Here is a 23,414-nt window from a genome sequence, read left to right on the forward strand (position 1 = left end):
GTAACAGCCTATGCTCTTAACCACTGAGCTCTTTAATTCATTAAAACAAGAACAAATGCCTATAAATGTGCTGCAGCCATGGTCATTTCTTTATGAGCTATTTGGGCTAATTGTTGGTCCAATAATAGAGTTGAACAGGTTGCAGTAGATGTGTCCCTTGGACATGTGCCTGTATATCTGTGTGTCTCCACCATCTCCAGGGTCTTGTGCATGCTAAAAAGGAATTTACTACCAGGATGATTCCCAAGCCTATTTATCCATTTTTATGAATTTTTTTTGTATTCCTTGCAGATTCTGTCATTGTAAATAACACTATAGTGAACATCTTTGTTTTCATTCCTTATTTTAGATAACTTCTTTGGCATGTTGTCTTAATTAGTGAGCCTTGTCCTCTTAATAGTTAATTCACTAGAGATAGGGTACACCTTGCCAAGTCTAGAAATAGGGTGCACCTTGCCAAGTCTAGGAAGGACAAGCTCAACACACGAATGAGGCCTAGGAATTTAAATCATGAAGTGTTTATAGAAGATTAGAAAAGGAGACACTTCTAATGGGCTATAGACTTGGTTTTATTATATTCCTGTGGCTGGTATTGCTCCTTCCTGTGGCTAATAGGCTAAGTTCTGCCCCATTTCAGGTGGGTGTGATTGATATGTTCATGTGATTCGACTCTTGTTATCTATAGAGAATGAAATAGGTACATACAAGACTTTTTAGGGGAGTTGCAAAATCTTTGAAACAGATGTGAAAGGGCTCTTTTTCTTTTCATAGTTATAATAAAGCACATCTGTATAGATTATATCTTGCTGTCAGACTTAGACGACTTGTGATTCCTGATGGGTTGTAAGAGTGTGTAACTGTTAGTCTTTTCCTAAACTGTAACTATGGTGTTCTCCTTCCTTCCTGGAAGACTGAGCTCTGCAACGTGATCTGGTCATCCAGCTGTAGAAAGTGAAGTGTGACACCTCTGCCATTCTTCAGGTGCATAGACATCGCCTCCAAGTTGTGCTAGCCTTGTTTCCTTTAGGTCTCCTGAAATCCTTGATTAGAAATAATGTTATTAATGTTTTCTGTGGTTGATACAGGGAGATGGAGAGAAGGGAAGAGAGTTATTCTAGTTTGGTTGCTGTTGCTCTAATAAACACCATGACCAAAAACAACTTGAGGAGGAAAGGGTTTTCAACTGCCAGGTCATAAACTATCACTGAGGTTTTGGTGTCAGGATAGGAACTCAGATATTGTGGGAATTCAGTCAGATAAGCCAATGGTATTGGGTGACTTAGCCCTATGGGCACGGTCTTCTTTGGGTACATGACCAGGTAAGAACTGAGGACAAGGGTCTTGCTCATGCTCTCTGGGACAATGAGGGAACTGGCAGAGCTATAGCTTAGCCTTCCCCTTGACCTTGAGGAACGAGGTTCTCCAGCAGAATCAGTGGAACAGTTGGTGACTTGACCCAGACTCCTCCTTCTCTCTTGTAATCATTGCACACGGATTTGACTTAATAAAAGGTAAAACAGTCTTCAGGATTCCCGCTGTACCTGTCTTCCAATGTGACCTGACCCAGAAAGGCCCAGCAACTAGTCTGCATGGCCATCCAGAGTAAACCTGGAAGCAGAAACCAGGAAAGAACACTCCTTACTAGCTCTCTTCCCATGGCTTGCTTAGATAGCTTTCTTTTTATACAACCCAGGATGGTATGCCCAGGGTCAGTGCTGCCCGTACTAGGCTGAGTTCTTCCACGTGAACCATTTATCAAGAAAATGCCCCACAGTTTAATACAATGGAGACAGTTTGAGGGTGCCTCTTCCTAGGTGACTCTAATTGGTATCAAGTTTACAAAAACTAACGAGTGCAAGAGTGTGTAGGTCTGCCTTATGTCTCATTTGGGGTCTGACTAAAAGACCCTGGTATCTGTTTGGCCGGTGTAATTGTCAAATGCACACGCACATGAGAGTATGCATAAAAATACTGGGAATGAAACCTTTGTGCATGCTAGACATGATTTTCCCCCACTGAGTAGATTTGCACACTCTCACTACCTTTTTGAGGAACCTTGTAGTAATAGGAGCGGCGGGGCTGCGTCCCCAACACCCCAGCCGCCTGCCCGGCTAGCTTTTGCCCCGAAATAATTACACGGACGCTGTATTCTTTTAATCACTGCTTGGCTCATTTCTACCTAGCCTCTTCTAGGCTAACTCTCGCACCTGGACTAGCCCATTTCTAATATTCTATGTAGCACAGCTAGGTGCGCGCTTACCGGGAAGATTCTAGCCTATGTCCATCCTGGGTCGGAGCTTCATCGCGTGCATCTTCCCGGGAGCTGGGAGCATGGCGTCTTTCTGAGGCGTCTGCTCCCGAGAGGAGAGCCGTCGAGTCTGACCTCACTTCCTCTTCCTCCTGGCATTCTGTTCTGTTTACTCCACCTACCTATGTCCTAACCAATAAAATGGGCCAGGGCAGTTCCTTTATTAGCCAATGACCTTCCTCCATCAGAACCTATTCTGACTTATTTACCAACAATGAAGACCTAGTTCACAGCAACACTCCTAACAGAGGAAACTTCTTGTCCTGACCCTGAGGGTGCCGGTGACTGACCAGATGCAGGAATTCTGCTTCTGTCTTTTCCTGTCTATTTCTTCTCTCTTGCTTAAGATACCCACATCTCTAGCTCTGATGAGGACAATTTTGGGTGTGAAATGATTGTTTTTTTTTTTTTCAAGTAATGACCCATCTATACTCTCCCCTGTGACTAGCAATGCTAAAAGTGAGCCAAGGTGGGGCAGTTGGGTGTGCCTGAGTGGAAGGACGTTGGACCTTGGCTAAGTCCTTTTGGTTTCAGTGGTGTTTTTGTATGAAACCTACAACTGTGCTTTCATTCATTTTATTTTAAATCATTAATCTTTTTGTTTCTTTTTTGGTTTTTGGTTTGGGTTTTTTGTTTTGTTTTTCCAAGACAGGGTTTCTTTGAAGATCCACCTGGCTCTGTTTCCTGCATGCTGGAATTAAAGGCACATGCCGCTACCACCCTCACAGCTCATTAAATCTTTTTAACCATACTATACTTAATTTACTGCATTGGGAACTGTGGAGGCTTTGTCTCTGATGTCCGTCTCAAAATACCCTACCCTCCAGTGGCTTACCATCATATCAGAGACATACAATGCAGGGGGATTGTAGGGCACATACTCAAGTCTCACAGACAGTATAGTGTGAGAATATAGGTTCAGAAGTCATAAATAAGACAGTCAGGCCTCATGGCAGTGAGGTTGTCTGTGTCTGTTTCTTGTTCAAGTTAACAGTTACTGAGGAGTTAAGTTAGCTTTTCAGCTGACACAGGAAGGTATTTTAGACCCAGCTTTACCTTTGCATGATTAGATGCCTGTGTTACCTCATTTGTACAAGATTGGGTATCAGTCTGTTGCCGTGGGTTACCTCCAATTCCCCATTCTCCTAGTTTAGTCTTGAATATGCTTCCAGTTTAGGTTTTTTAAAGGAATGAGTAAACTTTAATTTAAATCAATTTATCTTTTCATTTTAAAACTATTTCAGACTTTAAAAATGTTATAAGCCGGGCGGTGGTGGCGCACGCCTTTAATCCCAGCACTCGGGAGGCAGAGGCAGGCGGATCTCTGTGAGTTCGAGACCAGCCTGGTCTACAAGAGCTAGTTCCAGGACAGGCTCCAAAACCACAGAGAAACCGTGTCTCGAAAAACCAAAAAAAAAGAAAAAAAAGTTAAATGGCCAGTGAGGTGGCTCAGCAGGTTAAGCTGTTGTCATTATGCGTGACCACCTGTCTTGATCCCTAGGACCCACATAGTCAAAGGAGTAGATTCGACTCCCACAAGTCCCCTAACTTCCACGTTTGTACTGTGATGCATGCACTCACATGAACTCTTAAGCACATACATACACACTCCAAAAAAATAAAATAAAATAATAAAAAACAAAATTTCCTAGCAGCAATGTGTCCTTGATTTATGTCGCCCAGTTTTACATGAGAGCTGCCACAGTTGTGATGCCAGCCCAGGCCACTGTTTTCAGGTGGGACCTTCTAGACCATTCTGGGTATCAAGACAGCAAATACCACATGTTCCATCATTGTTTGTTTGTTTGTTTGTTTTCCAAGACAGGGTTTCTCTGTAGCTTTGGAACTTGTCCTATAACCTTCTCTGTAGATCAGGCTGGCTTCCAACTAACAAAGAAGTACCTGCCTCTCTCTCCTGAGTGCTGGGATTAAAGGCGTGCACCTCCTTTGCCTGGCTCCAATCATTCTTTTTTACATTTTAACAACCTGACTGCTTTTACCTGGCACAGCAGTCACTGTGAAACCTGTTCAGTGACAATCTTGCTTACATTGCTTTATGTCAGAGGGTTACAGATCTCTTTTTTGGGGGATGGGGGGTTTGAGACAGAGTTTCTATGTACAGTTTTGGAGTCTATTCTGGAACTTGTTCTGTAGACCAGACTGGTCTCGAACTCACAGAGATCACCTTGTCTCTGCCTCCCAAGTGCTGGGATTAAAGACATGTGTCACCACTGCCCTGCTGTGCTACCACGCTCAGCCAGATCTCTTTTGAAGAAGGGCCTCTCTTTCTTCCCCTTGGTGTTTTACACACCTGTGTATGTATATGTGGATACATGGAGCCTGCTTTATTGTGTGGATTGTAATCCATTCACCACTGATTTGTGCCCATATGGTTTTGGTACAAGTTGAAACCTGTCTTTTCTTGGTTCAAGTCTCACTTTGGGTACCTCCAAGTGTTCCACACTCATCTGGCACACACCCTGCACAGCCCTGGAATTAGCCATTTTGCAGAACGCCTGTATTCTCCATAAAGAGAGATAGATAGATAGATAGATAGATAGATAGATAGATAGATAGATAGATAGATATCTAGGCTCAGGAGTGCTATTGCCATATTGTCCTCTCAGTACTTCTGACTATATCATTTTCTACCAGATAGCTGCTTCTCTATATCATATAAAGAAACAAGCCTGTCCTTTTCTGAACGGAGATGGAGGAAGAGTAGATGGGGAGGGGGGTAGATGGGAAAAAGGACAGATTGCGAAGAGAGGAAGGAGAGGAAACTGGTTGCTATGTAAAATAAATAAAATAAAAATGTTATTTAAATTTTTTAAAAAAGAAAAAACACAGGAACACAAGTTACAGTCTCAAATTTCAAACACACCCTGATTTTGAAGGAGGCCTTCTAGGAAGGGTTGACCCTGAGGTATGGTCAGAATGCCTTCTGTTTGGATCTATTCCCAGGGTTTGTATTTGCCAATTCTGTTTGATGACACTTTCTATAACCCATTCTTTTATTCTAAGATGCTCTGTGGTGGCAGCCTGACCTCTCTTCCTATGGTGTCCTACTGTTTGCATGTTTCCCTCATGGTCCCTTAAGGGTTACCCAAGATCAAGCTGTTTGTCCCAGTGATAAGCCTTATGCCTTTTTTGCTTTTCGGCTAATTTAGTTTGTTTTATGCTGCCACAACATGCACAAAACTGAAATCTCTCTTCTCTCTCCACTAGAGATTGAACCCAGGGCCGTATGTGTTTTGTGATTGAACTATATCCCTAGCCCATAGTGGCACCTTATTTTTATATCTTAGCAAGAAGAAATGCTGTGTCCTCTCATGGCAGAACACAAGCTAGCAGAATGCTTCCTAAAGCTCCTTTTATAAGGGCCTTATTGTCACCAGAAGGAATTATCTCTTGCAAACCTGTCTTTTGGGGCTGGAGAGATGGCTCAGTGGTTAAGAGCATGGCCTGCTCTTCCAGAGGTCCTGAGTTCAATTCTCAGCAACCACATGGTGCCATCTGAAATGAGATCTGATGCCCTCTTCTGGCCTGCAGGCAGACACACAGACAAAATATTGTATACATAATAAATAAATAAAATATTTTTTTAAAAAAAGCCTGTCTTTTAATGCCATCACATCTACAATATGAACTTAGAGAGCACACTCAAAAAATGGCAAAGCCCTTGCCTCTGGTGTTGTCCATGGACAGGGATAGTTCTGTCCCTGAGTTCTATTGCTGCTTTATTCTAAGTAAAACTTGAGATTCTAAGGAAGTAAAGTTGAAGTTTATATGTGCAGAAGTACCTTGAAGGACAACCATCTTGTACATAGCTGGTCACTCTTTGATTCTTGACGATGCCTATATCATTAAAATAATAATGTTTTATTTTTAACTGCTGTGCTTTTATTGTGGAATTTTTGTTTTCTAGCATGGAAAAGACTTTGAAGCCATTCAGAACAATATTGCTCTAAAATACAAGAAAAAGGGCAAACCTGCAAGCATGGTGAAGAACAAAGAGCAGGTCCGGCATTTCTACTACCGCACCTGGCACAAGATTACCAAGTACATTGACTTTGACAATGGTGAGTGTTCTGTAGACTCAGTCTCTGGGAGACCACTAGGCAGAGTTGGTTCTTTTCAGGCAAACACCCAATGTCCTCTCTTTGTGATACCATCCTCACTTAGCTGCTCACTATAGGACTTGCCTCCTAATGCTTTGCTTGGTGGCATACCCAGAGGCTGTTGGTTCAACTTAACTGTGAGGAAGCTGCCCGCACCTGTGGTACAGGGGCCTTCCTGCTGTTTGAGTTGGGTTTTTTGGTGTGTTTCAACATCTGTGTGTTTGTGTGTGTGCATGTGTGCCTGCACACCCTGCATTCACCTCAGTAGGTTGGAAAAGTGTTCTTCCAAGGTGGCTCAGTTGGCCTGAGCCTTGTTGAGGCAGCTTTGCTGGTCTCTACTTCTTCAAGGCAACTAGGCTTTACTGAGAGTTCTTTACAGCTTGATTAGTCTAAGAGTAATTCTTAGTAGTCTTTACTGCTTATATACTTTTGCATCTGGTCAATTTCAGGTACTTGCTAGAAATATTTTGAGTTGTTTACTTCCTGTCTTAATGGAGCTTCCCCGCAGGAAGTATGTTTGTTACCTTCCTCTAGAACGTCCTGTTGTAAACATGCTGTGCTAGACTATCTGGTTGTTCACTTCTTTACATCTTATGTGTCAAGAAGTTTCTCTTCAAGGTGGAGGAAGATTTTTACCTGGAAGGAAACTGCCTCACAGCAAAGGTTCTGGGTCCCTCCCCTATGAGTTGGGGTATTGAGATAAGTTGAGCTGTGGATGCACAAGAAAACCTGAATTGTGCTGATCTGCTGGGGTGGATGCTGACTTTGCCAGTGCTCTGATCATCCGTGTTACAGTCAAGATTTGCACAGTTCGGTTCATCTTTGGGGACATGATTAGATCATCCTTAGCTGTTGGTCTCATTTCTGGCTAAAAGTGCCCTTGGTTGACTACCTCTTCAGCTGATGGTCTAATCAATTGTCTCTCCCCATAAAAGTTAGCCACCTCCTTCCTCCATGTTCTGGAGTCTCCTCTGGCACTCATTCGGTCCCAGCCTGCTCTATTCTGCCTTTCATTTCTGCACTTTCTATAGTGGACTTATTCTAGAGATCCTTCCTTCTAATACTCACTTTTAATTTTCCAGATAGTAAAGTTTTTGACCTAGGAATCACTAATGTATAGCTGTGGCCACATTGCTCCTACTTCTGATCCCTGCCTATGCCTTCATTTTGGCCTTTGACACCCCTGATCTTTACCATTTTTGTGGTGTGCTCTTTACCAGGTCACGATACTTTGGCTACTATGTGCATCATGTTACTATAGCTTTAAAAGACACTGACTGATTCCCCATCTGACTGCAGAGCAGAGCTCTGAGTGTCACACACCCTTTCTCCTCTGGTCTGTTCATCCTAGAGACCCCTGTGATTAGATTGTCAGTCTCCACACCTGGGATCATCTCCCAGTTAATCTCAGGATATTGTTGATACCTGTTTGTTAGCTTCCAGAATTCATACAACCATCAATGTAAGATTTTCCCACAGACTTCAAGTCAACCCCATTTTGTCCTTTTCAGTTACCAACACTGCTGTGTGTTTCATAACTGGTTTGTTTGTTTATCTGTAGCATGAATAATAAAAAGATAATTAGGGTTCATTCTGAATATCAGAAAAGCAAAGCAGCCAGCCACTGGCTCTTACTTCTACCTCAGACTAAAAATGGGCAAGATCCTGCCTCCACGAATCCTGAGGACTTCACACCCCACACTCCACATTCCACTTAGCTCCTGTCTCTTACCCCTTTATTCCTCTCTGCACCCAGCCAATATCGCTCCTGTCTCACCTCCCTAGTGCTGGGATTAAAGGCATGTAATCCCAAATGCTGGGATCACCTTTTTGTGAACTCTGTTTCTCTTTTAGACAGATTCAATCTTGTATAACCAAGGGTGGCCTTAAACTAGCAGAGATTTGTCTGCCTCTGTCTCCTGAGTCCTGGGATTAAAGGTGTGCGCTACCACTCCCTGACCCGTATGGCTGACTAGTATGGCTGCTTTGTATTTGCCCTCTAAACTTCAGACAAGCTTTATTTATTAAAACACAAATAATATATCACCATACATATTTCAGCACTAGTCCAGTCCCCTGAGATCCAAGGCTGTCTTCATTCATGTGAAACATCTGTACCTTCCAGATATATTGTTTATGTACTTTTTCTTTTCTTGTTGGAGCTCATTGTAAATTCTGAAAATCATTCCAAGACAAAAGGTTTACTCCAGCTGCTCTTGAAAAGTCTCCCCAGTGAGATGACTAAGGAGTTAGGGTTGAAAGATTGTTGTGGTTCAAGTTGTACCTTGTGTGATGATAGAATGTGTCTGGTTTGTTCACCAATCTCTACCTTCAGGCATTGTGGATGATACAAACTCGGATGCTGTCCATGGCCCTAAAACATAGATGTTCCTCCCCCAGGTCTACTAAGTCTAAGAATTTTTTTCTTGGGTTAGTATTGCAAAGTATACAAAGCTGATGTTTCTTTTCTGTTACCTTTCTCTGCAAAACCACCTCCTGACCCCAAGTACCTCAGGCTCCTGGCAGCATCATTTTAGCTCTCTATCCCATCAGGGGTAAGGGATAGAGGCTTCAACACATTGTAGGATCATAGCAGACTGTTTCTTTCACTTCCCTGTGTGGAGACCCAGTTTCCCTCCTGTCTTCCTTCCTCTGTGCTTTTGACTGCATAGTCATCACATATGAAGGGACTTTTTCTTTTCTTTTTAAGATTTATTTATTTATTCAATATACAATGTTCTGCCTGTATATATGTATGTTTGTAGCCCAGAAGAGGGCACCAGATCTGATTACAGATGGTTGTGAGCCACCATGTGGTTGCTGGGAATTGACCTCAGGACCTCTGGAAGAACAGCCAGTGCTCTTAACCTCTGATCCATCTTTCTAGCCCTCCCCATCTTTGCTTTGTTTTTGTTTTGTCTTTTTGAGACAGGATTTTTCTGTAGCTCTGGCTTTCCCGGAGTTCATTATGTAGGCCAAGCTGGTCTCAAACTCAGAGATCCACCTGCCTCTGCCTCCCAAGTGCTGGGTTTAAAGGTGTGTGCCACCACCGCCCAGCTCTATGGGCCATACTTTTGTTATCCGTCAAGATCTTAGATTCCTTTTGAGAATCCGACATGGTCTTGGGTTTTTGTCCTCAGGAAAACCTTCAGGATTGGTCAACCCTAGTATTTTAGGAAAGTCAGAGTTTTGAGCTAGTCCATGTTCCAGAATTGTACTAGTGTTGTAATATGAGCGGCAGCGGGCTGCGTTCCCGCCTAGCTCCGCACGGCTAGCTTATGCCCCGAAATAATTACACGGAAACTGTATTCTTTTAAACACTGCCTGGCCCATTGGTTATAACCTCTTATTGGCTAGCTCTTACATATTGATCTAACCCATTTCTAATATTCTGTGTAGCACCACGAGGTGGTAGCTTACCGGTAAGATCTTAACCTGCATCTGTCTGGAGTGGGAGAATCATGGCGACTCCTTCACTGGGCTTCTTTCTCCCAGCATTCTGTTCTGTCTACTCCGCCTACCTAATTTTCTGTCCTAGCAGGCCAAGCAGTTTTCTTTATTAGTTAACCAATGAAAGCAACAGATAAGATACAAGACCCACCTCCATCATACTAGTATATTCATTTCCTGTTGTACAAGCTGAATGTTAATGTCTAGAAGTCGTCTCTGAGAAGAGAACTAGAGAAAACAGTTGAGAGATTTTGCAGGGGACATTTGTCTCTGCTCTGTGAGATGACCTGACAGTGCCTCCAGTGTTCTTTAATGTAAAGTATCTTTTGAAAACAGTGGCTAGCTCAGAGGGGTCATTCTCCTCTTGCCAGGTTCAAGAGCCTTGAGCCCCCCAGGTATGCTCTGCTGTTCTCTGTGTACTGGGGTTGTACAGGGTGGCTCTAGGCTAAAGCACCTGAGGAACAAGATGCAGGAGGGGACAGGCAAAAGTGTAACTTTTGTCCATTTCATCTTCTGAAAGGAGCCTGTGAAGTCTTACACAACAGTCCTGTGGTTCCATATTGAGTGATATCCCTGATTGTTTTCTTCCTAAATAAAGGGGACACCTATTGGTGACATTAGAAGGATGGATGTTAGCAGGGACTTGTTGAATATATATCTGTTGGCACCTGGGGAGGGCATAGGCAAGTGGGAAGGTGAGTTTTCGGAGTTCAGGGTGATGGCTCACCTGTACTTGGGGAACTCTGTGCCATAAGGTGTGATTGTGTTGGCCATTCAGTTCTTTCTTTTCTCTGAGAATACTCCTTGTCAATTAAGCAATTTTCTTCTCCAGGAAACATTTGCTCTGCCTGTCAGGACTAATGTTTGACCTCACCCCTTATTTTTTATATTTTTACTTGGAGTAAAACAACACTGCTCCTACTATATGCTTTTTGCCAGTTTCTACAGAGGTCAGCAACTATATGGCCAAGGTGCCTCGATCCACATGTGATTAGTCTCAGCCTCTGGAGAGTGTGCTTCTAGTGTTCTTGTACAAACAAGCTGTACCCTATGATGTCTCTGTTTCTCCTGCCTAACATCTGTCCCTTTATCTTCCAGTGTTCTCTCGAGGGCTAAAGAAATCATCCCAGGAACTCTATGGTCTGATCTGCTATGGAGAGCTACGAAAGAAGATCGGGGGTTGTGAGTACTGCTGCTGTTTGCATCGTTCTAGTCCTTGTCACTGTTGACTTTTAGTGTACAGGAATGCCTGTTTTCTCTCCAACTTTTATGTTGAAATGTTTTTTGACAACAGAAAAGCTGAAAAAAGATAGAGTGACCATTCCCTGGCCTCCTCTACCATTTATTAATGTTTGCTTATGCTTTTCATATAGGCTTACACACACAAGATCGTTTTTCCTCATTGCCATTTCACTGTACATCCTTATACCACACTCTGAAGACCAGCACTCTGACCTGGACCAGACACTTCCACGCACCACTTGTCATGATTGTTCTGAGTCATTTCAACCCTATCAAAGTGTACAGTATCCTGCTAACTTCCTGCCTATAGTCAAAGTCTTTAGAACATCTCTAAGTGATGGTCAAGTTTTGTCCAGGACTACTTCCCCATATGCAAAGCTACCTGCATGTATATGGTGGTTGCATTGCTTTTTTTCTGCCATGATTGCCTAGCTGAGCCAGTATTGACAGGAGCCTAAGTTCTGGCTGGATCTCCAAAGGTCCTAGCCTGACTACAGCCCAAGACTGTCTGTCCTCACCTCACCAGCTCAGGCATCTGCTAGATGTAAAGTCCAGGACTTCTCACTTTCCCCCCTTCCTCTCCCCTCTTCCTGTTTCTTCCAGGACATGTCTCATAAGGTCCTGCCTAGTTTGTTTGGCCTCCTCACCCCTAAGCATCTCATGTAGAACCTGCTAGACACAGTGCTGCAGAACTTTGTTCTTGCCCTGGCTTTCCTCTTCCTTGACCCCTCTTCTCCTGCATATCTGAGCTCCAGTGTCCCTGTTCAGACAAGACTGGGTCTCCTTGACTTAAAGTCGTTAGTACTCCATTTTTTCATGTGTTTGTGGTGGTACTGGAGGGGTTGGTTAGTGTCCATCTAAGGGCCATGGTGTGCCTGGCTCTTGCAAAAACATACCTGCATTTGCTTTTCCCAGTGATCTTCCTCCTTACCTGGGCTCTTCTCTTCAGAGTGAGAGCTTTCTTTACTTTCTGTGGTGCAGTTGTCCAGCTTTGAATCCTTTCACTTACTGTTCACTGAAAAGCCTTCATTTTGTTTTCATTCTTTTATGGTTTTTCGACACAGGTCTTTTCTGTGTATCCCTGATTATGTCCTGGAATTCACTTTGTAGACCAGGTTGGCCTCGTACTCACAGAGATCCATATGCTTCTGCCTCTTGAGTGCTGGAATTAAAGACTTGTGCCATCAAGCCCAGCTCTGTTTTCATTCTTAAAAGTTTATCAGAGTAGAATTCTGATTTGACTGCTTTTGTTTTTATTTGGTTTGTTTCTTTTTCTTCTTTGATCATGTTTATAACTGATCTAATGTCTGTCCTGCACTGTCTATGATAAAAAGTCCTTTAAGTCCTTAAAGGTACAGTACATTTCTGCCTGGTTTTACAATTGCATTCTTGTCTTTGGTTCTCTGCCTGGGTGAGTGAGTATGGTCCCACTGTTACTCAGTCAGTCAGTCAGTACTGTTGAGGATTTTACAGTGCATACCCAGGGCCTAGGCTCTTGTTACCTTTTTAATTTTTGCTTTCCTGTGAAGACATCTTTAGGACAGTGATGTGGACAGAAACTAGGGCATTAGAATTATCGTTTAGCTGGCCTTGCCATTCAAATTATATTCCTGAGAGTCCACATACAACCAGCAGGGAAAGAAGGCCCAGGACCCAGTGAGATGCCTGAAGGATGCAGTTTTCGGGCAGCATTGAGAGCTGTGGTTCAATAGTACCAGACTATCACGGATGATTCCTAGAAGAAGAGGTTAGCCATACAGGAAGCACATTAGATCTTTGAGACAATGGTTAGAAAGAGGCTGTCTGTGACAGACAAGGTACTGGCCAACTTTACTGCAGGTGCAGATTCTGTTTGATGAAGAACATTCATTATCAAGATCTGGCATCTACGTGAAAGGCAATAATAGGAAATTTGTTATTGTTTATGTCTAACTACCCCATGGCCTCATTTATTTTTCTTTACATTTAAAGGCATGGATGACAAGAATGCAACAAAGTTGAATGAACTCATTCAGGTTGGGTAAGTACAAGTATATGCTGTTCATTCATTGAACTACAGAGGTTGAAATATGTGCTGTTTTTTTCGTAATTTTATTCGTGTGCATATTGTATGTGAGTGCTGACATGTGTTACAGTGCTTGTGTGGAGAGCAGAAGACCGCTTTCAGCAGTCAGTTCTACTGTGGTGTCCACATTAAACTCGGGTCATCAGATTGTGCAGTGTTATAATTTGCTTTCTGTTGCTCTGATAGATACCATGACCAAAAGCCATTTAGAGGAGGAAAGGGTTGATTTTGCTTATGCTTTAAGATCACAGTTCATCACTGATGGGAGCCAGGGCTGAAACTGAAGCAGAAACCATGGAGGAATGGTGCTTGCTGGCTTGCTCCCTAGCCTCTTATACAGCCCAGGCCCACCTGCTGAGGAACGAGTCTGCCCACAGCTGGCTGGGCCCTCACATTTCCATTATCGATGAAGACAGTTACTCACAGATAAAACCACCAGCCAATCTGATGTGGACTGTTCTTTAGCTCACGTTTCCTCTTGACCCTTGGTTGTGTTAGGTTCATAAAAACATTAATTAGGACACAGGGCAGGTGTTTTAATCTGCTCAGCCTTCTAACAAGCTCTCCAATGTCTTGGTCAGGACCCATAGAATTAAAACTTCTTCCCGTCCTTAGGCATGTGGGTTGTTTTGTTTTGTTTTGTTTTGTTTTTGTTTTTTTTTTTTTGATTTTCGAGACAGGGTTTCTCCATAGCTTTTTGGTTCCTGTCCTGGAACTAGCTCTTGTAGTCCATGCTGGCCTCGAACTCACAGAGATCCGCCTGCCTCTGCCTCCCGAGTGCTGGGATTAAAGGCATGTGCCACCACCGCCCGGCTTAGGCATGTGTTTTGTTCCCACAGATGATCCTTGTGCCATCCCTTGCCTGTGACTGTGTACAGTTGGCCTAGCCTCGATTTCTCTTTTCTTAAGATTTGGATGTGTTGGCTTCTTGGCTGCTTCAGGTGGACTGTCTTGGCTTTCAACATTTAATCTGACTCCCCCGATTTCCAGAGTTTATATGTTATACAGTGTCACAAGCCACCAAAGTCTTTTCAGCCCAATGTTTTTGACCTTTTCTTTTCCAAAGATGCCATCTGCATCAGGGTTGAGTATGGAGATAGCAAGCATACTGACTGCCTTGTCTTCAGGTTTCCTCCGTGGACTGCACAGCTGGCTTGAATGACAGAGTTAGCATTTTAATCCTCATGAGTCCTCTTGTGTTCTTCTGTCTTGAGTTGGTATGTAGGTCAGTAACATGTTGTTACCCACGCCCCTCTCCAGTTCCATACCCACTCTGTAGTTCCCTCTTGGCTGCTCCAGAACTCTGTTCTGAGGTGTCCTGCTGCTCCTGCTGCTCTGCTACACTGCAAGATGCTTGTGAGGGCTCCTTATCTAGTTTGGGGCCCTTGTGAAAGCCGTGTCCTCTGTCTATCTCTGTTCTCCCTCTCAGGCCCAGCCCATTACCTGAACCTTAAACGTTTGGTCTGCTTTGTCATTCATACTTTTCTAGCTACTGTGGACACAACAGTTTTTATGTATCCTGAGGTATGACCTCCCCAAATCTCTACTACTTCTCTCTTGTCTCTCTCCCACAGACCTGAACTTTGACTTTTAGACATTATAACATGTTGATGTGAGCATCTAGGTTTCAGCTGTAGGTCCTTTCTGGCACTGGATTTGTGTGTGTGTGTGTGTGTGTGTGTGTGTGTGTGTGTGTGTGTATGTATAATTTTTTAAAATTTATATTATTTATTTTACATGCCTACCATAGTTTCCTTTCTCTCTTCTCATTCCCTACCCCCTCCATCCACTCCTCCTTTCAGAAAGGTAGGCCTCCCATGGGAGTCAGAAAAGCATGGCATATCAAGATGAGGCAGGACCAAACTCCTCCCACTGCATCAAGACTGGGCAAGGCATCCCAGCATGGGGAATAGGTTCCAAAAAGCCAGTTCATATGTCAGGGACAGGTCCTGATCGCTCTGCTAGGGGCCCCACCAACAGACCAAGCCACATAACTGTCACCTACGTACATGAGGGCCTAGGTCAATCCCATGTATGCTCTCCAGCTGTCGGTCCAAAGTCCATGAGCTCACATTAACTCAGATTAGCTGTCTCTGGATTCTTCCACCATAATCTTGACCCCTCCTTGCTTATTATATAATCACATGTCCTTCTCTTCAGCTGGACTCAGGAAGCTCGGCCCTGTTTTTGGCTGTGGATCTCTGCATCTGTAAGCCTTAATTTTCTTTCTTTTTCTTTTCTTTTTTTTTTTTGTTTGTTTGTTTTTGTTTTCAAGACAGGGTTTCTCTGTAGCTTTGGAGCCTCCCCTGGAACTAGCTCTTGTAGACCAGGCTGGCCTTGAACTCACAGATCTGCCTGCCCCTGCCTCCTGAGTGCTGGGATTAAAGGTGTGCGCCACCACTGCCGCCACATAACCTTAATTTTCATGAGCAACCCAGACCTGATAGGATTGAATCACTGTAGAAGAGCACTGTGATCTGCCAAGACCGCTGGGTGCCCTTAAATACCAGTAAAGTTCCTTGATATATCTTATATAGTCAGAAGCCATCAGAAGGTGGGACTACCAGCTCTGTTTATTGGGGGATTAAGAGGTGGGATTGACTTGCTCTGTGTCCCCATCTGGGACTCAGAGTCTAACCTTCCTTCCGTTTTGCACTTTTGTTGTTTTTGTTGTTGGTGGTGGTTTTTGAGGCAAGGTTTCTTCTGTGTGTAGCCCTGGCTGTCCTGGAACTAACTCTGTAGACCAGACCAGACTGGCCTTGAACTCACAGAAATCCACCTGTCTCTGCCACCCGAGTGCTGGGATTTAAGGTGTGCGCCACCACCACCTGACTTTTTTGCAAGACTGAGCAGTTGTTTGTTACAGGAGCTTTTTTGGGGAAGACTTCAGCTCACGGGCTGAGGTGATCATTGTTATGGTTTTATCAGTAGGTGAGAAGTATCCATTGAGGGGCCTAGTAAACCTCTGTGATTTGATCTTTCCTGATTTTATTTCAAAATTCACTGAGTGAAACTATTTGTTTCAGGCCCTTTGCTTTGTTTCCTGAACAAAGCATGAGATAGGACATATGGAAAGGCAGGCTCAGTATTGGGGGTAGGCCAGTGGTATATCTTCATTAGCCACAGGCTCTTGCCACTCAGTATCTAACAGGTATGCTCCAGGAAACATCTAAGCAATAGATTTCAGGGTAAGGAACAAGAGACATTTCCCTAGCATGTATGAGGCCCTGGGTTTGATCCTCAGTACTGACAAAGAAAAAGGAAACAAATGTAGAAGGTCTCGTAGGGACAAATGGTCAAGGTAACTTTAGATCAGGAAGCTGGAGATTGCTTTATACTCATAGATAGCAGGTGGGTAGGTGTGCCAGTGTTGAAGTATGCTGTCAGGCACAACTTTTGATGCTGTTTACACATGCATCCCTGATTCTTGGAGAATCAAATTGGAAATGATGGTGGCACTGCAGCCTCAAAGCTCCTGGGCCTGTGTTCCTGTATGCCTGCTGAGCAGATGACCACTCTGGATAGGTGATTTGGTTTTTGTTAGTTTGTTTTCGTTGTTATTGTTTTTTAACAAGGTCCTACCACAGCACCTATCTGGAACAGATGGAGCAGATGATTATAGCAGGTTCTAGGTGTAGATGGGGTGAGTGTTCTTGTCAACATGAGTTGCAGCTTGTGGCAAGGAGAGGAAACACTGATTGCTGGGTAGGCCCATGTCCTAGGTAAGACCCTGAGAAACTTCTGAGCAGCACCAGGGAAACTGAAAGGCATCTTTTACTTGATGTACCCCTCACCTGATACTGTCCCACAATATACCATGGTATTCTGATAGCTTGTGTGTACATTTCTGTCTGAACCTCTGAGCGAGTCGAGGCAAAAAGTTTGTACATTGTGCTCATCCGTTGGAAACGTCTAAGTGATTGTGTGCTGTCATGAGAGGGTGGGTGCTGGAGTGGAGGCTGCTGTGGCAGATCTACAATTAACGAACCCTTTTCTGTGCCTGTGTGCATGTATGTATCTGTAGAACATTACGTTGAAATAGCTGTGAGTAGATCCCAGGAAGGATCCTACCTTAACATCTAGAGACAGCTTTCTGGGGTATGGTGTTTAGGCTAAGGGTACACAAGGTGCAAAGGAAGGAATTGCAGTGACTAAAGTAGCTAAAGAGGCGAAGCCAAGTTTGGGTCTAAGTCCTGGAGGGTTGGGACAAACCTTGTCCTGATGCTTGCACAGGGTTTTAGTGGTCTTCAGGTATTTCTAGAAGCTAGAGGAAGCAAATCAGGAAAGCCACTTGTGCCGGGTAAATCATTCCTTTGGCTGTGAAGAGGTAAGTTATTGATTGTGCTTTATATTATGTCAGACATGTTTAAGGTTGGACAGTTGTACAGTGAGACACCTCCTTCCTACCATTACGATCTTATTTGGAGTACTTTCTCTGTCCTAAAAAAACAAAAAAAAAAAACAACTTTATCTGCTGTCTGTTTGTCTCTTCCTTCATCATCTGGTTGGAGTCAACCAGTACACAGCCTATTTAGATTAGCATCCTCCATTCATGGCTCTGAGTTTAACAAGAACATCATGGCAGGGAATGTCTAGTCCATGTCTAACCCCAGGCAACGATAGTGCCACTTTCTATAATGCCTTTCTTTTCAGAGGACATTGTCAGGCATTGTACAGAGCTCAAACAACTCATTGCCTTTCCCTGCCCAGTGGAGTTAGTAGCACGAGCATACCTGTCTGTTGATCTGTGTTTTTGTTTTCTTTTTTGTTTTGTGGAGCGATACTGGGTAATTTAGTTGTTGTTTTTTGTTTTGTTTTGTTTTTAATGTTTTTGAAGAATTGACTCCAAGGCTAAACCATGAGTCTGTTTTGTGAGCATGGGTTTTCATCTCACCTGGGCATCCCCTCAGAAGAGATGTGTCTTCCAAAGCCCAGCCCAGGGGCTCCCAAGGACTTCAAAAAGTTCTACTTGATATGAAATTGCTTTGAATTGTATTTCTTTGACAATCAATGACATTGAGCATGAGTTTTTGTTGCTGTTGTTGTTGTTTCTACATCTTTGTACAGGTGTGTATGCATGCATGTTTATGCCCATTTTGTTTTTAAAGCCCATTCCCCTGCAAGGCTCTTTGTTGGCTCTTTGAAAACTTGACGCCTTCATGTTTTATTACTCTCTTTAGAATATTCTTTCTGGTTCCCCTCTGTGTCCCTACTCCAGCATCACTGTTAGTGCTGTATCACTTTTCATCAGTGTGTTTCATCTGCTGTAAGGTAGTTCAGTAATTTTGAGTTACTTGAATGTGTGGTTGTTTAGAGACTTATTCTCTGTGAATTATCCAATTACCCAAATAGAAAGTGGGTAAGGGGTGGCAGCCTTCTTCTTGGACTCTTCTTGTCCCATTAGTCAGACTTTCTTATTCTTAGCTCTGCATTTTGGTGTCTAGCTTACGGAGGTAGTTTGGTCCTTGGGTGGATGGGTGCATATGGGGTGCAAAAGACAGATGAGGTGATAGGTAGGGGGATAGTTAGAATTGATGAAAAGATATTTAAGAAGACAGTTGAGCAAATGAATGAGTAGATAGAAGAATGGCTGGTAGAGGGATAGATAAATGTTTACACAGATGAATGAATGAATGAAAGGCAGATAGATGGGTAGATGGATGAATGTGCCAATAGGGGGTAGACAGATGGAAGAATGAACATGTATGTACGGCTAGATTAATAGATGGAATACAGATGAGTGAGAGAAAGCATGGGCAGATGAGTCGGTAGATACATTTATGAGTGGGTAGCATGGGTTAGTGTATGGTGGGTAGGTAAATAGATGGCTTGGATAAGTAAATAGATGTGCATGGGAAGGATGAATGGATGATATTGTAGCTGCCATATCATGAGGAGTTACTAAGTTTTCTGTGTTGAGTGATTGTGCCCACCTGCCATATGAGAGAGACCTCACTGTTTGAATTGTCTTATGAGTACTTGCTGAAAGCCTTACCGTGTTTGGAGCCAACTTGAAACCACTATGCAGGGTTCTGAGACTTCATAATGCTAAAACGTGAGCCATATTCCTTTTCAGGACACACTTTGTTCTTACGAGGTCTGTGGTACAGCGCTTTCCCCCTGACTTTAGCCCTAGTGTCTCCTGCTTTACATGTATACATTTGAGTTGCTCTTTTTTAAAAAAAATTATTTAATATGCACTGGTGTTTTACCTGTATATACTCTGTGTGGAGGTGTCGGATCCCCTAGAACTGAAGTTATAGACAGTTGTGAGCACCCATGCGGGTGCTGGGAATTGAACCCAGGTCCTCTGGAAGAGCAGCCAGTGCTCTTAATTGCTGAGCCATCTCTCTGGCCCCCTTGAGTTGCTCTTTTAATCAAGTATCATATCAACAGAACCTTTCTTGTGCTTGTTCTGCTTAACATTATAGTTTAGATTCTTATCTCTGATTTAAGCAGCATTATGTTAGAACAACATTTTTTAAATTATACAAATATAGTATAAGTACATTCTGAATGAATACATTTTTGTTTGTTTTTCAAGACAGGATTTCTTTGTGTAACAGTTCTGACTGTCCTGGAATTCACTTTGAAGACCAGGCTGGCCTTGAACTCACAGATTCACCTGCCTCTGCCTCCTGAGTGCTGGCATTAAAAGCATGCGCCATCACTGCCCAGCTAGAATACATCTTTTTAAGATAGTGTGAACATGTAAAATCAGCCGGGCAGTAGTGGCACACACTTTTATTCATAGCACTTGGGAGGCAGAGGCAGGTGGATCTCTTGTCAGTTTGAGGCCAGCCTGGTCTACCGAGTGAGTTCCAGGACAGCAAGGGCTACACTGAGAAACCCTGTCTAAAAGTAAATAAATAAATAAATAAATAAGCCCATCTCCTTCCTCACAATTAAAACTTTCCTTAGGAAATTTACATGAATAAACACTTAGATACGAATATGAATCTGTACTAGTATGAGTGTATCATCTCTTCCACATCTTTAGAATCATCTCGTGTATATTAATTACCCTGTCACTTTCCTACATACATCTTAGAAACTAAATAGGATAGAAGCTGCTCTCATAACTAGCATGCTTACAGCTGAGAATAGGTCAGTAAAAAAAAAGTGGGGGGCGGGTTTCCCACACAGGTATTTAATCCCAGCAGGAGGCAGAGGCAAGCAGATCTCTGAGTTCAAGGACAGCCAGAGCTACACAGTGAGACCCTGGCTAACAACAATAAAAGTAGGTGAAAGCAAAAAGACATAAAGTGATAGTTTGAACATGTTGTAAAACCCAAACATGCATTCCTTTCTTTACCTTTAGGTGGTTGACCAGAGCCTTTTCTTCAACCTGGATCTGCTTTAATCTGGATCCAAAGTGCATCATTTGTTCTTTTTAAATTCAAAGCAGTGGAAACTCAGGAGCCAAACTGATCATTCTTGGCCTTTGGTCATGTTCATACTGTTCAATCCCTGTCTGAAAACCAGCTACCTATACTTAGTGCTTTGAAAGTTTTCCACCTGTGGGCTTTGTTTTTCTCTTGTTTTGTTTTTGAAGGAGCTTTCACCTTTGTATCAGTAGCAAAACAGTATTTCAATAATGTATATAATTGCTAATCTACTGCAGCTCCAACAGACAGACCTTGGCTAGCCTAAGGACTTGAGTTTGGGCTCTGACACCTTACTCTGCTGTATGGATCGCAGGGGGATGGGATTACACTGCTGTGGCAAATTGGTCACGAGTAGTTCACAAGAAGTCGTGTAAAGGTGGGTGGGCGGGTCATGTGGAAGACATATAGAAGTGGCTCTGGAGTTTCTGTTATACGGCTCTAAGGTGGAGGAATGCTTGGAGATGGGGTGAGCAGAGAAGCTCCTCAACAGTGAGCCTGGCTGTGTGTGACGTTCAGTAGTCATGCTTGGAGCACCATGTGTCCCTTGTTCAGGAAAGTAGCAGATGCCTACTATCTGATGTGATCAACAGCATAGGAATGGGTGCTTAGCAGGTCTTCCTGCTTACCACACTCACAAAGTCCTCAGTATTGCTTCAAATTCTATTCCCAGCGCCACCACAGTACGTTATAAAGGGAGAAATCTGCGGATCAAGGCACCCATGTGTCGGGCCCTGAAGAAACTCTGCGATCCAGACGGTAGGTGGCAGGGGAAGGGATGGCATGTGTTGAAGCTTCTATGGATGTTTTGATAGGCAAGCTATTGTACTTTTTGACTTACTCTGTTTAACCTTCTCCTGTGAGTAGACTGTTCTTAAAGTGACTTCCATGTGTCTACTAAGAATCCACGGCAACTTTCTGACATTGGGTTAATACTCTGAGGAGACCACTTGGTAGCCTACCCATAGTTCTGCCTTTGTAACTACACAGTCCACCATGTTGAGTTTGACCCTTGCTAGGGTTCCTCTGTTCTCCTTTGTTCAAGTTCTCATTTCCCTGTGATATTCTGGCAAAGTGTTTTGTTTTCTACCTTGAGGTTTGTCTGCATTGGACTTTCATGGTCTCCTTTCTTCAGGTCTAAGTGATGAAGAGGACCAGAAGCCAGTGCGCTTACCTCTGAAAGTTCCTGTAGAGCTACAACCACGGAACAACCACGCCTGGGCACGAGTACAGAGCCTGGCCCAGAACCCACGTCTCAGGTGACATTTAGCATGAGGAAGGGCCCCATGACAGGCAGGACGTGAGGGTTTGGTGTTTCAGTTTCACTCAGGGTATCCTAGAGAAATAGCTTTTGCACAGTGCCCTGACATCATATGAGGACAAGGTATGGAGGTGACGATGTCATGAGAATGCTCTGAGTTGGAGGGTAGTTTTGAGATCCTGAATTGTAATTCTACCAGGCAAAGTTCTTTGTCCAAGTAAGAAAATATGATTGTGAGTGCCTGCAGAATCTTCATCTTACCTGTAAAACCCATATATTTCCTTATCTCTGATTCCCTGAAGATTTGTGGCTAATTAACAAAGCACTGCCATACCTTTGGTCCATTTCCTGTTTACAGTTTGTTTAGTTGAAGTAAAATTCATACAACATTGAATGAGCTCTTCACCACTTGAATGTTTATAGTTAAGTGGCACTTGGTATGTTCACCGTGTTGTACAACCTTTATCTCAGTTGACTTCCAGAATGTTTTCTTCATCCCATGTGCCTGTTAGCCATTACTTTCTCCAGCACTTGTCTCTCTTCCAACTGCTTTTTATTCTTGTGGATTTGCTTCTTCTGGACATTAATGTTACTGTAACCACAGGAATCTGCTCTATCTGGCATCTCTCAATGGCTTACTGTTCTGAGGCTCATCTGCTTTATAGCACATATCAGTGCTTAATCTCATCTATGTGTGTGTTTTATTTTCTTAGGGCAAATTAGGGGTAACTACATACCTCCACTCTTGAAGGCAACGAGCACTGATGGTTTCAGTGCTCACACACTAGCCAAGCACTCAAATTGAAAAGGGTTCTTAGACCTCTCTCTGTGTTTTTTTTTTTTTAATTGAGAAAAAAAAATTTCCGCCTCCTCCCAGCCTCCCCCTCCCCCCACCCTTCTCCCCCACCCCCCACTCCTCCTCTCCCCTCCCTCTCCAGTCTGAAGAGCAGTCAGGGTTTCCTGCCCTGTGAAAAGTCCAAAGTCCTCTCCCCTCCATCCTGGTCTAGGAAGGAGAACATCCAAACTGGCTAGGCTCCCACAAAGCCAGGACATGAAGTAGGATCAAAACCCAGTGCCATTGTCCTTGGCTTCTCAGCAGCCCTCATTGTCCTCCATATTCAGAGAGTCCGATTTTATCCCATGCTTTTTCAGTCACAGTCCAGCTGCAAACAGAATTTATATTTAAGAATAGGAGCTGAAGATCTTGTGGATCTTACCTTTCCAGTACCTACTTACCTATCATGTGGTTTTGGTACAGGCAGTCATTAGAGCTAATTCCAAGACTGACTTTCCTGCTCTAACCTTGTTTTTTGTTTCGTAGGATGATTGTGGAGCTACATCGAAAAGTCTCTAGCCTCATTGAGTTCTTGAAGCAGAAGTGGGCACTCCATGAAGTACGAATTGTATCTTTTTCCAGTTGAAGCAGATCCTCCAAACCTGCCAGCTATTCCTGCTTGGGAATGAGGTCTTGTGATCCCTAATTCCTGTCATTGCTACGGGTCCCCATGCGAGTCCAACACTCTTGGGTTATGTGTAAATCCTGCCTTTGACCAACTTGCCCTGAGTGTATTCAGTCCCAGCC

The 23,414-nt window shown here is 43.4% G+C and overlaps 1 protein-coding gene across 2 annotated transcripts in view; it reads left to right on the forward strand.

Annotated features, from left to right (window-relative positions):
* Cramp1 (cramped chromatin regulator 1) overlaps positions 1 to 23,414 on the forward strand; it is a 60,018-nt gene that overhangs the window by 13,970 nt on the left and 22,634 nt on the right. For both annotated transcript variants that reach the window (XM_075941525.1, XM_075941526.1), the window contains exons 4-9: positions 6,237 to 6,390; positions 10,978 to 11,061; positions 13,093 to 13,141; positions 21,245 to 21,330; positions 21,707 to 21,830; positions 23,154 to 23,235. In XM_075941525.1, coding sequence (XP_075797640.1) covers positions 6,237 to 6,390; positions 10,978 to 11,061; positions 13,093 to 13,141; positions 21,245 to 21,330; positions 21,707 to 21,830; positions 23,154 to 23,235 — 579 coding nt within the window. The remainder of the gene's footprint in view (positions 1 to 6,236; positions 6,391 to 10,977; positions 11,062 to 13,092; positions 13,142 to 21,244; positions 21,331 to 21,706; positions 21,831 to 23,153; positions 23,236 to 23,414) is intronic.

This window comes from Microtus pennsylvanicus, chromosome 11 (assembly GCF_037038515.1).
Source record: "Microtus pennsylvanicus isolate mMicPen1 chromosome 11, mMicPen1.hap1, whole genome shotgun sequence".
In the NCBI taxonomy this organism is placed as follows: domain Eukaryota; kingdom Metazoa; phylum Chordata; class Mammalia; order Rodentia; family Cricetidae; genus Microtus; species Microtus pennsylvanicus.